Here is a 20,383-nt window from a genome sequence, read left to right on the forward strand (position 1 = left end):
ACCACCTTCCAGCAAAGCCAGAAATCCACCTCCTCCCACCTCCCTAGGACTGCCCCCTGCATGGGTTATGAACCCCTTAAACCATCATCACACAACAATAGAGCCACTTAAACGGTTTTTTCCAAAAGACAGACTAAGCAGCAGATGATTGCAATGTAAAGAGATGCCAATAAATAGATGGAGTTACTTTCACAATGCAAAGTATTTAAGGGAAATGACTTCCAGAGAAAGTTTGAACAGTTTAATACCAGAGGTAAGCAATGGTACTTTAAGAAATGCTTTTGGGGGGATAATTTAGAGGTGAATTATCTCTGACAGCTCTTAAAGAATGGGTCAGGCAACAAAGGAAATTCACACTGCACTTTTTTCGTAGAAGGCATCATTTGTCAGAGAACACTCATTCACAGGATCCAGATATGCTATAGGTTCTTGCAGGTACCATGCAGGCCATAATTTTATCAGATAATTTCATCTGGAGCCCACTCTACTTGCCCTTAGCAACAAAATGGTCTAGATAATATGAAATGCAGGACATGTCACGACCCACTGGTGTAAATCAATCCCAGAGGACATTATTACACTCAGTTGTAACCAGAAGGTAGTACTGACCATAGAGTATTCAATTTTATTATACAGACACATTCACATTGGGCACAAAAGTCTTTGTCTTCATCTCAAACATATTACAGGAAAAGGAGAAAAATTAAACTTGCAACAAACAAATAAACAAACAAAACAAAATGCGCCACAAAAAAAAAAAAAAACAACAACAAAAAAACCCCAAACAAACAAAACAACAACAACAACAAAAAAACACAAAGAAACAAACCTCTGTAAACAAACCCCAACATTGCTAGAATAAATAGAATTTGCTTTTAATATAATTAAAATATGCATCCTGAGTCCATTTTAAATCCAGCTAAGAACTACAACGTAGACAATACTAGAGAATCTAAAAATATTCTCAATAATAAAAATGTATTATGTACTTTACTAAATAAAAAGTCTCATTTTTAGGATTTGTAGGGAGAAAATAAGTCTTCTTTTATTGAGGACATTGAGCTTTTTCCTTCGTCTTTTCCTTTCCCTCTAACAGAGAAATCATCACACCTTGCCATCAGCAGGCTGGCACTCCTGCAAGACTCTGAAACCACTGCTCAGCACCTACAAAAGTCATTTGAGCAAATCTAACAAATAAAACCCTTCCTGCCTACTAAAGCTGCCAACAGACAATAACAAATGCATCCCATACATGCATATGTCATCTTCCCTTTGTCCCTCTCTGTCCTTTTCCCTTTTTTAACCCATTTATTACATATTTTCAATATCAAAATTATAACTTTTGAGAAGATTGTTATTCATGATATGTGACCTGACTAACAAAACAGACAACTGCCCAGACTTAAAATATTGAAGTTGTTACTGCATTTGAAAAAAAAACAAAAACAAAAACAAAACCTTGCTAACCTATTTCTAGTAATACAATAAATAAAAATAAAGCATGGCTTTAGATTTATAGATAAATCATTTTTCTATCCATTTTCAACCAGACATCAGGACACTACTTTTTTGTTTTTGTTTATTTATGTCTCTCTTCACTACAATAGTGCTGCTATTGGTCTACCTGAGCATTATTTTAAACCAGAATGGTGCCATAGATCCCATCAAAAGTCTCATAAATCACTCACATAGCTGGTGCTTCCAGAAATGGGGCTCCAACTCCATGTGCTTATCTGTGCAGAACCTGACCTTTGCTTTCACAAGGCTTCCAGCCCTTCCCAAAACTGGCCACTGCAGGAAGATGTGAGCCCACAATCCCACCTCTTCACATGCCCTGAAGTCCCAGGGGATGCAAATGATTGTGCCAGCCATTTCCACCTCGTGTATCCCCCAGCATTTCAGGTTTTAAACCTCACAGTGTCTGTTATTCTCTGTTGTTCTGCATTTAGAGGGGAAAAGAAAAAACACTGGTCTCTTACCAGCATATTGCCTTTCTTCCTAAATCACAGCTTCTGTCATGAAAACAGTAAAAACAAATTGTCCCAACCCTTGCAAAGAAGTGCAGAGGAGAGACATGAACATGCTCTGCACCCTCCTCCAGCGTCCCTTGTCTTCCTCCTAGAAATAATTTTTACCCATGAAATGTTTGCGTACCCTGATGTAAACTCAGCTCTGTTCTGGGTGATCCCCAAGGCAGCAGAGGCCATGGTGCAGCACTGAGAGGAGCAGGGGACAGCCCCAGGTGCTCACACCTCACAGCCTTGTCCCTCCAGCCAGCAGCAGCTCTGCTCTGCACAACACAGATCACAGCACATTCACGGGCTGTCACAAAATACGTGTTCTCATTCCTTCACCTGGAGCTGCCTTTTCTCAGTGGGTTTGTTCCTGAAGGTAATGCAGTGGTTATGACTGTTTAACCTGAATTCTGCAACTAGTTGTACAGACTCAATGACTAAACAATATCATCTCAGAAGAGTCTTAAAAGGAAAATACATATTTTCAGTATATACACAATTAGAAGGGAAAAGGCACTAAGAGAAGGTACTAATCTTTTATAACACATTATATTTATCTCCTTATATATCAATCAAAAAAACTTCCCCAAATTAAAAAATGGGATAATACATTTAAGTAGAATAGCAATAAATGACATTCAAAACAAGTCCAAAATTGCCAAAAAGAGTGAGGGTGCCCTGAACTGCCACTTGTGGCACAGATCCCCACACACTCCTCAGTCAGCTCATTATTTTTGCTTACACAGTGTGACAGAAATGTTATGGAATTACACATGCACAGAGAACCCAAACTTTGTCCCCAGCTCAGAATTGTCATGGTGAGTGTCTGGCCCAGCATATCGAGTGGCAGCTGCTGGGTGACATGCAGATAACACTCAGGGCATCAATTTTATGCAAGCAAAGTGACCCTTTGCATATCACTCCTTATCATTTAACTGCTTACAATGGTTCCAACACCTTTTTTTTTTTTTCCAGAACAAAGAAAATCAGAAGTCTGACTTTAGCAAAAGTGATCTACTTCCATTAGTTCATTCATTGCATGTAATTTGTCAGTTTTAGAACTGTGCTTCACTCAACCATTAAAAATATGCAAAACCCCCCAAGATTTTATTATATTGAGCTCAACTTATAAATAGTGAAAAGGACAAACTTTATTGTTACATTTTATTTATTCCATGATGCTGACACGATCCATAATGTTTTCAGCATTTCAATTTCTACTCCAAAGCTGAAGTCACAAGAAAGTTTTAAATCAAATTTGTTTCATTCTAAGTAGAGATCCACAATTCTATGTATTGAGAACAAAAAGACTATTTCCATGATCTGGAGATATTACTTGTTGAGCCAGTCATTGCTTCTGCCAGTCAAAGGAGTTTAAAAATGAAGAAAGCAATCCTATATTAAATCCTCACAATCAGATGGTGGTTTTAATTTGTCATGTCCATCACAATCTAAATAATAATCACAACTTTGCAAAATACGCAATTCATCTTTTTGTAAGGGCTCCTGATAAAGTGATAAGGAAAGAAAAGTCCTTTATTTATTCTGACACACAGAAACTTTTTGGTGTGTCTGCCACAGGCTCCAGTCCAGCTCAGCAATACCCAGCTGCTGTGAGTACAGAAAGCAGATTAGGCAAGAGCTTAAGATGCTACAGCAACTGGTTTTAATTTCATCACCTATGTAGCTCCTATTCCAGATTTACTTCCATTAATGCAATTATTCACTATTATTCCTTTCTGAAAAGCGTGGTCTCTATTTATCCTTTTCCCTGCAGCAGAACAAAGCATCAGATCAAAACCTGAGTTTCAAAACACAGCGATTTCCAGAGGCCACAGTTTGATCAGGACTGGCAGTATTTGTGATTTTAGTCCATGATTCTCTTCATTGCATAAGACATACAAACAGATTTTTTTTGTTTCCTTTTTTTTTTGCCCTGCTGCTTCCCTAAGATTTACACAGGTGGAATGTGTGGTTCAGCTGTGCCATTCCCTGTGGGTCACTTCCCTGCAGACTCAGATGTCTCTGTAGCACAGAGAATTCCTAACACTGCTCAGGCTCATTGCTAACAAAATACTGTTCCCTGATGGCTTCAGCTCCTGGTAAATCTCTATCTGGGATGGACTTTGGTCTGCAATTGCTCGAGTGCTTCGTTTTTTATAGCTAAACATGGTTCCATTTGTGATGCTGGATGTAAACAAACCGTATTTTGGAGTTTATAGTTTTTATGTTCCCTGTGCTCCTATAAAGGTAAAAGTGCTTTCAAAGAAGACACAGACTTTTTAAAGTTTCCTGCAATGTTGGTCTGTGCCTCAGGAAAAATCTTTAGGAGGCAGAAGAACTCATTTAATGACACAATCCAAAGTGCATTATGGAAAAGAAAAAAAAAAAAGCTCTAAACTAAGAATTCTTGACTTCTTCATTTGACTTCAGTGGAGTATTTTAGGTTTTTAATGAAGTCTGAAGTAAATATTTGCATTAATAAATAAATATCTGAGTGGCAAAATTGCTGTCAATTAGTCTAAATGAAGCAAAGTTGGTTAGCACGCGAGTTGCATTTGTAAAGTTATTTTACCACTCAAGAAGACAACCACTGGCTAAATCATAAGAGATGTGAAATTTATAAAAACAAAAATAAAGTACCAGCAGAAAGCAAAAAAAGTTATGCATATGTAATTAGCATATTGAAATTCACTGAAATATTAATCAGATATTTTATTGCCATTAAGAAAGTTTGCAAGCGTGCATTTGAAGCCTCGAATTCATAAACAACTTTACTGAAATGGGCAGGTTACAAGTTTTTTATCTCCTATATCTCCCCTCATTAGAAGAAAGGCAGAAGAAAAGCTCCTGTGAATACTGAGGAAATGTGGAATAATTCCTAGAATAGTTCCAGTGGCTACCAAGTAAAGAATAAATGGAAGACAACATGGTGCATGTGGATGTCAAAGTTTTATGGAAAAATGGAGTTTAATCCCATAAAACGTGCAATAATTAATGCCACATTTTAGGAAAAAGAAAATTACTCATGAATTTGTTTTTTGCTTAACCAATACTTCATACTGTTGTATATGAAGATACAAATGTTTTTGTAAAATATTCACTACAAAACTGTGATCTACATTAGCAGAAACCTAGTTATCTATACATTACAGTTCTACAGTCCCCACAATTATTTAATTCTACCTTAAAAACCTTGTTAACAAAATCAAAATGCTACTGTTTTACAAGCAGCATAATAATTCAGTTTGACAGAGATGAAGAGTCCCTCAGCATTCTGACTGATAAAGATAAATTTACGTGGTTACTGCTACTGTGACAAAAAAGTCCTTTTTTCTTTACAAAACCCTTCTGGCTGCTGTGGGAGTTTGCTTGCTTGCTCTTGGATTTCCTCCCTGGTGTAAGAACTTTTGTGCCCAGGATGGCTTGGGGAGACATAAAAGGATCCAGTCATGTTTAGGACAACAATGAATCTGGAATTAAGAAGGAAGTCCAAAAATGGTGAGATAGGAATTTGATAAAACAGGGAAAAGGGAATACAACAATTCAACACTGATAATTTTTGTCTCTTTGCAGAGACAGCATTCAGGAGACTGTTCCAGGCAGAGCCTAAGAGTTTAGAGAAGGGAAAAAAATAATCCAATCCAAAACAAAACAAAACAAAACAAAACAAAACAAAACAAAACAAAACAAAACAAAAGCAATCAAAAATTTGCACTGAGAAATGCCATTGAGATAAGGCTTTTTATTCCCTGTACTCAGAGATTTAACTGTCCAGGACACAACCACTGAAGAGTAAATAAAAGAAGAACAGATATCACCCCAGCTTTGCTAAGAACAGAAGACAGGCACAGGGTTTTGACCAATGTCAATGCAAGATCAATTGTGGAAGCTGGATGAGTAACAAAGCTTGAAAAATAGTAACATCACATCTTTGAACAGCTAAAAAAATCCATTTGTGGCAATTAACAATCAATTAATAAGTAGCTCTGGTGTCAAAAAGGATTAAGTGCAGATAATCTAGCTTTAGAGGGAAATGCTACCAATTCAGACTCTGCCATGGGAGCTTGTGCCTCCAAGTGACACAACACAACGTTGTGGTGACAATTCTCAAACCAGTAGAACAATTCCCAAGCCAGATGGAAAAGTCTGTGCCCAAAAGATGCAGAAAAGCAGACAGATCCTTCCCAACTAATATTTAGACTCCCCTAACAGAAGAAAGGCCTGCTTAAGGTTTCAGCTGTACAGAATATATCTTAACTTTTATGCAAATACCATCGAGAATTGAGATATAAGCCTGATGATATGAATATTATTCATTAAAAAAAGATAATAAATTTGCATTACACACCACAAAGGATGATACCCAAGTGGTTGTGCTTGTTGGAGCAGGAAGGTTGAATGAAGGGATATGAACCACACTTATTCTTCCACTAACCCTGATAACCATCAAAAAGGCTGTGCAGAACCAATAATCAGCAAAGACAAAGGAGTCTTGTCGTTACAGAGGACAGAAAAACTCTCTGAAAAAGGATAATTATAGATAACACCATTTTCAGCACTAAATAAAAGTCCATACTGTACTAGGAAAGCACCTTATAGAGGCTCTATCAAATCCTGGATCAAGACTTCTGTAAGTTTAGGGACACCAGAATGAGGAATAAAAGTATGGACAGTTGTAAAGAAAGTATTTCCCATATCATGGGGCATGAACATAAAAAAAAAAAAAAATGGACTTGGGCTTAAATTATGTAAAAACACATGAAACACATGGAAATTAAAACAAAATGTAATCAGAGAAACATGAAAATCCCAACAGACACTGAGGAAGACATGAGGAAGGCTCAGGAAAGAAGTAGCCTGACATATAGGACAGAGATGGACCAAGGATGACCCAATTGGATTGAACCTGGTACCCTGTGCAGCATCACCAAGTTACAGAGCAGCAACCTGTGCTGGAACCTGGGTGAGACAACATTCACAAGCCACCTGGAAGATGTCACAAGTAACAAGGTGATGAGGTCCAATAAAAATGAGATTTCCAGAACAGCAAAGAGAATGGTCTGTTTTGAAGAACTGCAGGACCTTAGGAGACTGAGTGGCTGGACAGTGAAAGGAGATGGGAAATTAGAGTTGAATGAACACTTAATGAGAAAATTATCTTAGTTTTGTATATTTACTCATGGTTCTGTCTAGAGCACTTAAGAATGAGATATTGGCACTATTGAAAAAAAAAATAAAAATATATATATAAAGCCAAAAACTAAGAAAGCCTACCTTTGGACATTATCCCAAAAGCAGCACTTGACCAGTCTTCTCAGACATGCAAGGACAGCAGTGCAAGATCAGCCAGAGCTTGAGAAGTCCACACACAGGAAAATAATTCAGTGATACTCCTTTAGGACACTCCTGTCACCTGCCATTTGGGCCTCCATGACTGATTCAGGTGCTCTGAGCACTACTAAAGAATCACGTGAGGCATAAATGACCTTTAGCATGAAACCTGCTCCTTTCTGTGCATCTTCAAGGCACATGGGCTGTCTATCACAGGAGAAAAAAGCAAACCCACATTCTGCAACTGTGTGACAGCTCTTAGTGCCTGTCTGGAAGCAAGTTCGGGGCAGACTATGTAGGAATAAACACTTTCCCCCAGATCTTCACAGTTTTGTTCCTGCAGAGTAAGGCAAACTTTGCTCTGCTTTTCCATGAATATTCATGGCCAATCACAGGAATTGCTGACAGGAACACCATCTCCAGTGCTTGGTGTTTCCTTCAGTGACTGAACCTCATCAATGCCAAGGGAATTACTGCAGCTACTCTGAACACAGCAGAGTTTATGGATAATCACACCTGAGAAGTGGTTTAGGTCAGGAGGTGGAGGAGCCATTAGGGGGACCAAAATCAGGGGAGGAAGCAGTAATGTGCCCAAACAGACACTCCTGGATCATTGTGAAATTCCCTGTGCTCGCTGTCTGATGTTCTTCACTGCACTCACATCCAAGAAGTGGGAGAGCCAAAAAGCCAGCCTGGCTTGTGCCCAGCATGTCAAGTAGAAGGTTCTGGGTCCCACAGGCAGAGAGGCAAATCTTTTTCTCTACAGAGACTCCAAACCCATCCCCTGCTCCCAACCTTGGCAGGTAAAAACTGAATTACTACCGAGGAAACAAGATGTTTCTTTTGATCCAGAGCAGTCCTGTCCAAACACAGCTGCCAAGAGAAAAGCCTGTGGCCCTTCCCAGGTGAGGTGTGATCAAGTGTGGGCACAAAGCACAGGTGGCAAAGCTGAACACAGGCACTGAGCATTGGTTGTGGTGTGCTGAGATAACTGAGTGCCAAGAAAACCTGAATCAAATATCAGCCAAGCAGAAAATATCATGCTCTTGAAGCATCATCCCAGAAGAGATTTTGTTATTGTGCAGAAGAATAGCAGCTAAAACCCAGGCTGTGCTGCCTGGTGCTGGTTTGTAGAGCAATGAAAGGTGCTTGGTGCTTGTAATGATGAAGACACAAAATGCCTCCTAAAATGAGGAAGAAGGAGATTCTTGCACCCAGAGGATGCTGCTCTGGCCACCTCTCATCTCCCACATACAAAAACATTAATGTAGGATTGCACATCATGGCTTTGAAAGGGCAGAAAACTGGGAGATTTTCCACATTCATGCCATTAGAAAGAATTTTTGTTAGTTTGGGCCTAGAGAAATCAGTCTAAATAATGATTGTTCCTGAAAGTCTCGCTGTAGTCACTGAAGTGGGCTGTGAGCTCGTTGTGAGATGTATGAGAGCATCCCTGTTATTATGGACAGAGGTTGCACAAGCCTCCCTCACAGGACAATCACCTCTGAAAGCACATTTGGCTCCAGTACTGTCTGCATAAATCTTTCACAAGAGGAAAATTTCCAGCTTCTCTTCCAAAAAACTTCTAGGTCTTAAAAAGACAAAGATGAAACAACACGACCATGCCTGGCCTTGGCTGAGACCAAAATGCCCGTGCTGATACTGCTGTGCCTGCAGAAAGCTGTCCTTATGTAAGGGGATAAAACCAACAAAAAAAACCCTGAGTTAATAAATATTTTAAGAGTGAAATTACCCTAATTACTAAGTGTGAGGGGGTATTTCTGGAGACACCAGTGATATAACAGGCCCCCAGTTTTCCCAGAACAAAAAACCCCAAGTGCAGGATGAGCAGAATAAGACACAAACCAAGTTACCCAGTACTTTAAAGGATCTGATTCCACCCTCACCAAAGTGAAGTCACATTGGACTCTTGTGAGGGTGAATGATAGAAACTAAAGGATTGTAATTTCCTTTCTTTTGTGAATCCAAAGCTTATGTTCAGTACCTGGAGCTGGTGCCGTGTGACCCATCATGAAAACGAAATCGTTTTCATAGTCCCTCCTTTCCGAGATGTAGACTTTCATCTTTAAAGATGATCTATATTCTTTGTTCCTAACTACGAGACTTACTTGACTTCACTGAAGAAAACACTTTGAATAAATCCATTTCAAGCACTCCCAATCACTTTGAATAACTGACTTTTCTACCACTTTTTATGTCAAATGCAGGTGATTTTTTTTTCCCACTAACAAAATGATTAGAAAATTGGGTTAGAAAGATAAATACCATAACCACGGCTAAGAAAACTTTTTTTTATGTTTTCTTTTTCCCCCCAGTACTTTTAGGAATAAACAATTTCACACAAACACAAAAAAAAAAAAAAAAAAAAAAAAAAAAAAAAAAAAAAAATTCCTATGAAGAACAGGATGTACAATTTTATTTGAATAACCCTATGGCCATGACCATTTATTTGGCTTGAGCTGGCAGAGAATGCAATTACACTTGAATTACATTTCCCTTGACAAAGAGTTACAAAATTAATTTGGTGTAGTTCTGTATGATGAAGAGAAACAGCAGAAATGACCTGATAGGTAAAAAAAGGTGAAGTGAAGAAAAGGAAGAATTTAAAATTAAAACTCAGTTTTGCAACAGACACAGGATTACAGGGCAAATATACCAGGGAGAGCAACATGAGATTCCTGCTGTGTCCTGGCAGGAATAACTCCAGGGGTGTCTAGAAAATCCTAATTAGGTGGCCAAAAGTAAGTTTCATGCTGCTTCTTCCTCTGAGCAGACATGCCCAGACCATGGGGATTGATGCAGCTCCACTGAGCAGCACAACAAAAGTGTTTGTGGATGTGTGTGCTTGGGAAAACACTCCCACAGCTAAATCTGCAGGATTTTGTCAGTCAGAGCTCCCAGAAAAGTTTTGAGTTTTTTTAAAGTCCCTAAGCACTATTTCCCAAATCAAAATCAAAGAAGTCAAAGCAAGTCTCTACAGTCAGTTCATGTCCAAGGGAATTATTATTCTTCATCTAAAAAAGATTGAATGATTACCATGAAGTCTGAGAAGAATATTCGAGACCACAGGCTGGTGTGTGTGTGGCACTATGAAAAATGAACAGTTCATTAATTCCAGGCACTGTGTTCATTTCAAACCCATCCCAGGGCCTCGATTTAGCAAACAGATGCAGTGATGCAGAGCTGGACAGAACAGGATCAGAAATTCTCTTGACATGCAGGGAACCGAGAGACAGAGTACAGGGGAAGGGGTGGAGGAGCACAAACCACAGAGCTCAGGTCCATTCTGATGGTGTAAACAAGTGACAAAACACACACACAGAGTTCAATACAAACCACATTTTTCCCAGGACTGTGGTTAATTTGATTTTTCTTGCTAAAAGAAAAACAAAGTACCAGTGTCTGGGTGAATTGAAAGTGCACAATGAAATACTACCACCATGATCTTTAGGGTACTTTGATATCTAAAGTATAAAAAACCCTCTAAAATACACTTAAAACCACTCAAAAAAACCCAAACAAACAAAACAAAACCATAACATAACTGAATAAAGGAAACAAGAGAAACAAGAGAGCAAAACAAAACAAAACAAAGCCAAAAAAACAAACAAACAAACAAAAAAAAACCCTGCAAACCAATCTATTTATGCATAGGATAAGAGTGTTCGATGGAAATAGAATACTCACAATGAGTGGTGAATAAAAAGACTCAAAAATCTGAACACTATTTTTGGAAAGATTTTTTTAAAAATCAATTTACTATTCTAATACATATAAAATTAGGAAAATAGGTAAAAAAAACACTCAAACCCTTACCCTGCACCCATAAACACACTTTACATCAGCTATCTTGATAGTCCAAAGCACAATCTCACTGAAGAATTTATCACTTTTGCACCTCTAAGAGTTATAAATAAATGTGTGATTTGAATGTTCCTGAACTGGTGGTCAGAGGGTTTGAGATCCTTTCAAAGATATTCTTTGATGTACATTTCACCTTAAAAGGATTTTTCCAAATCTTAGATCAAATTTTAGACCATCTCTGCGAAAGATGAAGAAAATATATATATTTTTATTTTCCTTGCATGATATTTTGCAATCTGTTCACATGTTAATGTTGATGCCTTGGGAGGCTACCTAGAACAGAGGCTAGACAGAGTTAAAGGAAAAAAAAAATAGGGATTTTAGGTATTAATTAAAAGATCTTCAAAGGACACACCTTGGTCAGTGCTAGAGCCTGGTCGTGGCTCTGTCCAATATGGACCCAAGGTGGACAACGGGTCACAAGTTTTTACACTTTTATAAGTTTTGGTTCATTTACATATTGGGGTTAATTGTCCAATTACAGCTCCAGGTTCTGCAGTCCCATCCTCCCAGGCTGCTCTCCTCAATTCCCTCCTGTTTGCACTTTTTGGGTCTGAGGCTGCAGCAGTGTCCTTGGTTCTCAGGCTGGAAAAGGATTGTTTTGTCTGACTAAACTGTGAGGAGAACTTGTAAAACTTTATATGCAGAGTATATATTGCATTGTATACCAATGCAGTATAGAATCTGGAAAATATGAAAACTAAAACTTTAAGATCAATGTGACTGTGGATGAGCACCTTCCTCATGAGGTAAGTCTGCCACAAATTGAAAAGATGACTGAGGAATAATGCTGCAATACAAAGTCCAATTCTGTGTGATGACTTTAGTGCTTTTAAATTTATTTTCTTAATTTAAAAAAATAGAAGCAGCAGTATGTTTCCAGTAAGTCAGGACATACTTCGGTAATTTTAAGAACTAACATACTTATGATAGTTGGTGTGCTAAATATGATTCCATTTCATTGTTAGTATTTTCCAAGTAGCAAAGAATGACTCTCAAGCTTTATGTAGCACTATTTTGTCAGAGAAAAAGAAACCTTTTACAATTCTTCTTCCATTGCACTGCTGGTTTTGTAACTTCAACACATTATAGTCAGTCTATAAAACCACACATCTTAAAAACCCTTGCATAGAAACAAACACTGCACCTCAGGCTCAATATAGGAGTGAAAAACCCTAAAATTGCTTCCGTGTGAGCTACAATATTTAATGCCTCAAGTCTGTTTTCAACTGCAAGCCCAAAAGCACTTCTGCATGCCCCCTTATGCCAGGACAGACACCTCTGCTCTGCTAAAACACTGCCAATACTTACTGTGGAGGTACTGGGTGATGCTTATTGCCCACTCCTCTGGTACCATCCCAGCTTTGGAGATCCTGGAGCACTTGAGCTGACTGGAGAGATCTCGTGACTCGATCCAGCACAGGGTGTCCTCTCTGTAGCTGTAGTCCAGGGTCACCACTGCAGATCCCTTCACGGGGCTCCAGGCAGACATTTGGCTGCCATTGAGGTACAAAGCCTCAATCGTTTCAGAGCTTGCAATCAGAAGAAGAGGAGCTCTGTCAGCAGGCCCTGAAAACAAAGTGAAGAGAGTTTAAAGGCTGTATATTTCATATTTATCTTTTCGCTTTTAATGTAGTTTTTAATGTTCTTACCTGCTTGTTTTAAGATATGTAATAAATTGGTTTTGTTTTTATTTTCGTAACTATCATATATTCCCAATTATTAGTCTATTTTATCCTGCAGTTCCAATGGTTCACATCATTAAAGAAAATTAATTACACCAGCCCCACAGCCTCTGTTTAATTCCAAGTATCATTATTGCTACATTTTTCATGCCTAAGTCATAAAATGAAATACAACTTATGCAAATTATCTCTATCCAGATTACTGTGATTTCAAAAAAGAATTAAGGCCAGGAAAACCTGCAGAACTCATGAGGAGACATGAGATGCTTTTCATACCAGAGTCTATAAAATAAGACGAAATCTGAGGAGTGGGTGCCACTCAAAGAAGTTATAACCAACTTAACAAAAAAAAACAGTGCAGTGAAACCTTAGAGCATAGAAACTCTGCAGTTTCAGGCATATGTGAAAAATATTTGTGTTGCCACATCAGGAGCTCTCACCCCAATGTAATCTGCTTGTTTTCAAGGGAATGTCTGAACACTGCATTGACATGCAGCACTTTCAATCAACATTCCACCCAATGGAGTTCTCAAATGTTCACTAAGCAGTTCCACATATCTAAATGGTGAAAAAAAAAGGCATAAATAAAAGGAATTTGACAAATGGTACTTCATCAGCAGGTCTCATTAAAGAGAAAAGAATACTTCAGTGAGTACAGTGCTCAGGGGTCTCTCGCAAAGCCACAGCAGTAGTGTTCTGTTCTTAATATCTGCTTTTACTTAAACATCTTGCTGCCTTTTTTTTTTTTAATTTATTTTGTTGTGTAAAAAAAAACCTTATTTCTATAAAGCTTCAGTGTGTATTCTTTCTAATGTGGATTTATTTTACTCCTAACTTATCCTTCCTCATTCCATAAGGTATATTCTGTCTTGTTACACATCTCGTCCCTCTCCAGTAAATCGCACATGAACATTTGTAAACCCACACTTCTGCAGAATTTCTTTTGGAACTTACTGCCTGTCCTCATCATCCTCACATTCACTTCCACCCATCAGATCCTTCCATCAATCAGATCCAAGCATTCTTTTTCTTTGCATTTCAGAAGATATCCAAGAGGTGCAGGGATTGAATTTCTTTGTAAAACAATCCCTTGTGGTGTAAGCCATGCGTGAAACTTTCAAGTCTTGTTTGTTTTTTCCTTTCCAAAAGATAAGGTAGTGTGTGTGGGGGGTTCTCACTTAGCAATTTTGGTTTGAAATCTGCCAGATAGGTCCCTCTGCAGTCAGTGCTCGTAAATCTCTCTCTCTCTCCCCCTGTTCTTAGCAACTTTTGCTACCCTTGAGAAGAAAGCCAGATTTAAGAACTTCTGTCCCTATCACCCACTCACCCCAGACTTTCCAGACTGGTACAAAAGGAGTGTTTCCATCTGCATCCTGCTGAGTCTGGGGATTTATTTTTACATCCAACAGCTCTGTGCTCAGCTTCTCTCTCCCCACTAAATAACGCCACTGCCTACTTCTGGATTCAATCACTCTTTCCCCAGCTACCAGCAGTGTGAAAAGACCTTTATTATGATTTTTGCTCTTTGTGTTAAGCCGGATATTTCCACAGTCTGCAATATCTAAAGCCTCAAAGAGAAGGCAGCTCACAGGAGCTGTTTGCAGTTCCAAAGCCACCAGGTGGTTTAGGGCTGTGAGAGAGAACCAGCTCTTTTCTTTGAACTGACCTATTGAAAACTGTAACGAGGATTTAATACCTCACTAAACTCCAGAGAAAGGTTGTATTTTGGTATTATGGTCTAAGACATAAGGGAATTCTTAAAAGGAATTAGCTTCAAACCTCTTGAGCAGCAGCTGTAATCAAACCTGGCTGCAGACAAAGGTGTTGTAAGGACCCCAGGCACTGCCAAGAGGTTTCTGCTCAGCAGGCACCATTAGACATTAAAAATACAGAAACTAGATTACTGGGCTTGAAATTGTATTTTTAAAGCATAAATACATTAAATAATTCAATGGATTAAAGAAGTTAATCATGGTTTTTCACAGGAGGATAGATTACCTGCTTCCTTCAGTGTTTGTCAGATAAAGGTTGATTTCATAATTTGAAAAACATAATATATTGCTAATAAAACTGTACGAAATATTAAAATTTAATACAAAAATATATAAATCAACTTACTCTATAGCCTAATGCAGGTGAAAAACAGGACACTAAAATAATCATGTCTTCACTCTCACAAAAAACTTGTCTGTTCCTCAAGAACAGATTCTACACAGGTTAAAAGTTTAGTGGACGGATTTAGATTCAGTTCCAGTGAGCTGACAGCAGCTTTTCAAACAAGTGGACTTCATGTGTGTTATTTTTTTCACAAGTTTTTCTTTTTTGTGATTTTTTTTTTTCCATTTGATAGGAAAGATAAGAAGTGAATAGCTCTTTAATCCAGGGAAGTTTTATGATTCATCCTTCTTGACTAAAATGAAAGCATCCTCCTTTGAATTATGTTTAAGATAGAGTAGTGGAAAAGATGAAAGACTTGCATTTCCCTCCTACCTGATCTTGTCTAAAATACAGATCAATAAATGATGCCACAACAAATCAGAAATGAAGGTGTTTTGCACTGCCAACAGACTTCTCATCTGGAAGAAAAAATTCCTCAGATGTGCCAGCATTTTCTGTCTTTTTCACCACAATGCTATGAAAGGCATAAAGCCCAGAATTCAGTGTTTACAGCTTAAGCTCCTTTTCCTGGGATATACATTGTAAATCATAAGGACTTTGCTGTCACCAATATATGTATTGTATAAAAATCTGAAAAATACTGAGCAGTCAAAATTTTTTTTACATTATTTTTGACATTTAACCATAATGTATCTCACAAATGGGTTGTTTTACTTTTAAAGTTTTAAAACTTATTTTGGTGAAATTTTACAAGAAAATCGTGTTGTCAAATCAGTTAAACAGGGCTGATATTTTTTTCTAAATGCTAGAATTTTTTTTTTCTTTAGTCATTATCAGTTCATCCCACTTTATCTACATCACAAATGTTTCTTACCATGCATTTCTCTCTAGACTGGCTTTGGAGATATAAAACATACCAGGAACTTTTGTAAAACAGATGTATTTCTTTTCCTCAGCTATATATTTCCAAGTCTGTAATTTTCTTTCCTTAAATACTCTTCTCATCACATGCAGACCTTGCAATTTAGGCATAAAAACTTCGTAAACAAGTAAGTTCTTAAATTCTGTTCAGCAAGGCTGTGTTTTGTTTCATTTACACCTCAGAAGAAACCATTAACTGCCTCTTTATTCATGAAAGGAAATATGCTTAAAAAGTCTGGGAAAAAACCCACAGTGAGCCACCAGCTATTTTAATACCTATTTTAACATCTTTCCCAAAGGGAATGTGCAGCTAAAAGCTTTCAGCCCCATGGTTATTTCATTGTGCAGAGGAAGAAAATGCAGAATTGAATGAGGGAGAGGCATCACCACCTTGCCAGGTGTTTGGCTGCCTGAAGGGCAGCAAGGAGCAGCTTCTGGGGGCTCTCTGCAAACTGTGCCACACCAGACATGGTGAGAGGGGACAGGCTCCGGGGTCTGTGGTGACCTGTGGGGTCACCACGCTGTCCCCAGCACGGGGCAGGGCTCCTGCAGGTACCACCAGGTGTCACCTGCTCAGCTCCTCTCTGCTCCTCAGCGTTCAGAAACCTCCCAGCTCATTTCACATGAGGCAGCTTGGTGTTTTGGGCTGTGTCATATCCAGGATCTCAGCATGGATGGCAATTCACATTCACAGCAGATCTGCTGTTACCAGCATGGAAAGCTCCTCAGAAATCCCAGCCCACACCTCCAGTGCTGCTTCTTCTCTCTCACAGCTTTTACACACAGAGCTGAATGTTCCTTGGCTCATGTTCTTCATCTGCTTGACAATTGCTTTTGCCAAATGAAGACAAAGCAGAGAGGTTGCTCTTTTTCCATCCTTATTTGCTTTAGATTCTTTAAAAACAAAAATTGATAGGTTTCTAAGTGCTGGATCTCTTTTTTCCTTAGACACCTGCTTTTTTTCCCTTGGACTTTGTTCTTCTGATCCAAAGCTACATTTTTTTTTCAAAACACCCAAAGTAATAGGAAACGCTCATTTCTGTGCAGCACCATGACCCTGGTTTGTATTGTCCTATAGGGATTTCTTTGATTAGTGAGTAGTAATCCCTTTCTGAAAATGTCAAAAAAAAGAGAAATCTTCTGTCAAATAAACATGATAAAGTAGCAAAAAAATACAAGAAGTTCCTTATTAATGTGTTTTGTTTCATCTTGACACCAACAGCTAACTACAATGCTCAGTTGTTACCCCGTTTTCTTGTGTGTAAAAAGGGAAACTAAAAGGGTCATCTCAAGCCCAGTACTGGCACCATGAGGATTTCCTGATCTAGAATTGCATTATTGATTTTCATGTAGTGGAGAAAGAAGAATAAGAAATTATTTTTACTTGCATGGGCTTTCTTCTCTCACAAGACTTCACTGTGGATTTGGAAAAAAAAAAAAAAAAAAAAAAAGTCCATGTATGGATCAAGAAAAAACAGCATAAGCAAGCAGGAAAATAACTCCTAGTGGTCATCAAGAAGGACACATTTAGTAATGCTCTTTAGGTGAGGAAGGCTCAAAACCATCACCAGACCTTTCTATTTTCTGATGGTAAAATAGTTACAAAAAGGAAGCCTTAAAATATATATACAATAAACATGACTTCATACTCAGCTGCATATGCCTCAGCGTTGTGGATGTTGAAGAATTCCTTAAGGAACCTTTTTGGGTTTTTAATAAAAAAGCATTGTTAATTCATTATGCTGAATAAGAAAACACTGTGTACTATATTGCCTCATTAAGCACAATTGACTAATTTCCTCAAATACCCAATCCACTATAAGTAATGAAAACATGCACTAAGCAACAAAAAGCCTCATGTGAATATGTATATCAGGAAATTCACCTCTTGGGATAATGCAAGGACAAAGCAATCTCATGTCTTTTTTCATCCTAAGGGTACAATTACCTCATGATCATTTCCCCTGTCTCCATTGTCTTCCCAGAGTAAACAGCCTTTTTTGTTTGTGTGAGGAAAATCTTTGATTTATTTATGAACAGGGAAACTGGGAACTCTTCTAATCTTGGCTGAATTGAGTATTTTGCTTTAATTAATAATATCCAGATAATAACTTTTGATATTTCCCTTGGAGTATTGTCTTAATGAGTGAAAAGTTTTTTGTAAGCTTTTTGTGTGTCTCTTTGTAATAGAGTGAAGGAAAGTTCATCTCACCTGTGTCCATCTCTGTCTTTTCACATGAATCCTCTAGGACTGAACCACAAAATATTTTCAGGAATGTAAAAAGATGTTAAAACTTACTGGTTTTGGCCTTGCAGGACTTGTTATCAGGCTGAAGCACATAACCCTCCACACAGCTGCAGGTGTAGGAGCCATCTGTATTCACACACGTCTGGCTACAGCTTCCATATGTGTCACATTCATTCACATCTAAAGGGACATTAACAAGATCTAGTTTAGGGATTAGGGGGAAAAAAAAGAAAGAAATTCAATAAAATTGAGAATTCTAAGAGAGATGTTTAAGTCATGAATCATTTTGGTGGGAAGCTTGATGTTTTCCCCTTCTCAAAGCATGAATTTATCAGGGATGTTGGCTGTTGAAATCACTCAAATAGCCAGAAAGAAGGGTAGGAGTTTTCAAGTTCAATAGCTCTTAATTTTGAAAGATAAAACCTTCATTATTTCAAGTAGTCTCCACTGCCTACATCATGTTAGGGAGACATTTGGGTCCTTGTTAATACTAGAGATCACCAGTTATCAGGGCTGATGAATGGAGCAGCATTTCAGGAGAGGAAGTAATTGATTACCCTTTTCAACCTATTTATGCTGGCAATGTCTTACAGTTCCTTAAATGAGCTGTCACCACCTCTCCATTAAACCACCATCCAACATCAAAAACTATATACTCCTCTAATAAATATAAAGAACATTTTTCTAAACTAGGGTGTACAAGGATAATACCATAAAATCAAGATATGCTATTTAACAGAGGTTGAGGGTTTAAGTAATAAATTGGCATTTAAAAAAACCTCACTGTTTAAATTATTTCCTGAGATATATTTTTAATCATTTAACAAGACAACCATAGAGAGAAAGAACTTATAATAAATTATATTTATGAAGAATCTGGCTTAGTACTTTTAGTTGGAGAGAGGAGTGATTGGTAGTGAGAACATCCATAGGGCCATAGAACTCCAATATGATTATTAATAGAGAGAAAATAAAGCAAGAAACAAACACCTGGAGAGAGAATGAAGAAGCCATATATTTCAAAAATGGAAGACAACAGTCTACAATTTAAGTCTACAGTTTCAGTCCACAATTAATTACTCAAAAATAACATTCTCAGCTGAGTCGTATGATCCTGGGAGGGTTCATTTATCAAATTCTAATCTAGGTGTGACTGTATGGCTGTGAGGTGAAACACTACAAGTTCCAGAGGCTCTCCTGGTGGGGAGGCTTGGAGAGAGAGCAGCTCACACAACTGAGCTGGAGCTCCACAACTCCTGCAGCCCAGCTGATCCCTCAGTAGCCTCAGGAGAGCTGCAGCTGGGGCACAGGAGCATTAGAGAGTCAGGAGGGAGGTCCTGGCTCTCATTTGAGGGGAGCTCGTTCCCATTCCCTGCCCCAAAAGCTCACTCTTGTCCCTGAGCAACGCTTTAGAAGAAGAGTGAGGAAGAGGTGGTGCTGTCCTGGCTGCCCACCAGCTCCCTGCCCTGAGAGCCCACAGGGAGCCATCAGCACACCTGGCTGTTGGTGTTACACTGAATTTCCTGTTTACCTGTGCAGCTTCTCCCGTCACTGCTGGTTTCATACCCATCCCTGCAGTAACACCGGGTGCTGTTCCTGGTGATGGCACATTTGTACTGGCAATTCATCTGCTGGCACTTGGGGAGCAGCTCTGGGAATGGGAGCAGAGAAAGATGTTACTAAATATTTGTGTTACTCCTAAATCACAAACTTTAGAAATGCCAAAATATATTTCAGTCCATGTCTCAGGAAGGAAACACCACTACCATCTACATTAGCTGGAAATATATCACACACACTCCCTGTAAAGAACTTGCTATGAAAACTGCATGTCAGCAAGTTAAACATTAGAAATCAACATTTTATATCTGTCAAGAGTTGCCCACAAGTTTATTATTGAGGTGCACTGTTGCTCTGCTTAAACATCCATTTTTTGCACATTAGTCATAGCAATTATTGGGAAAAAAACAAACCAAAACAAAAACAATCCTGAAGTGGTAACAGTTATAAAAACGGAGATTATGAGAAATGTTTCAAGATCTATGTCTTTATTATTTCTCATACCAATTGATTTTCAATTTAAAGTTTGCTTTGATTTAATGATGCACACAAAACCTTCATACCAAACAATGGGGATACATTCTGCCTCAATAATTTAACATTGGACATGTAATGCT

General features: G+C 38.3%; 1 protein-coding gene across 1 annotated transcript in view; it reads right to left on the reverse strand.

Annotated features, from left to right (window-relative positions):
• Positions 1–20,383, reverse strand: part of LRP1B (LDL receptor related protein 1B) — a 368,685-nt gene that overhangs the window by 273,828 nt on the left and 74,474 nt on the right. The window contains exons 2-4 of the mRNA XM_088168291.1: positions 19,738–19,857; positions 18,258–18,386; positions 12,546–12,803 (exon numbers count right to left, since the gene is read on the reverse strand). Of these exons, the coding sequence (XP_088024417.1) occupies positions 12,546–12,803; positions 18,258–18,386; positions 19,738–19,857 (507 nt within the window). The remainder of the gene's footprint in view (positions 1–12,545; positions 12,804–18,257; positions 18,387–19,737; positions 19,858–20,383) is intronic.

Source organism: Sturnus vulgaris, chromosome 7 (genome assembly GCF_052056855.1).
Source record: "Sturnus vulgaris isolate bStuVul1 chromosome 7, bStuVul1.hap1, whole genome shotgun sequence".
NCBI classification, from domain to species: Eukaryota; Metazoa; Chordata; class Aves; order Passeriformes; family Sturnidae; genus Sturnus; species Sturnus vulgaris.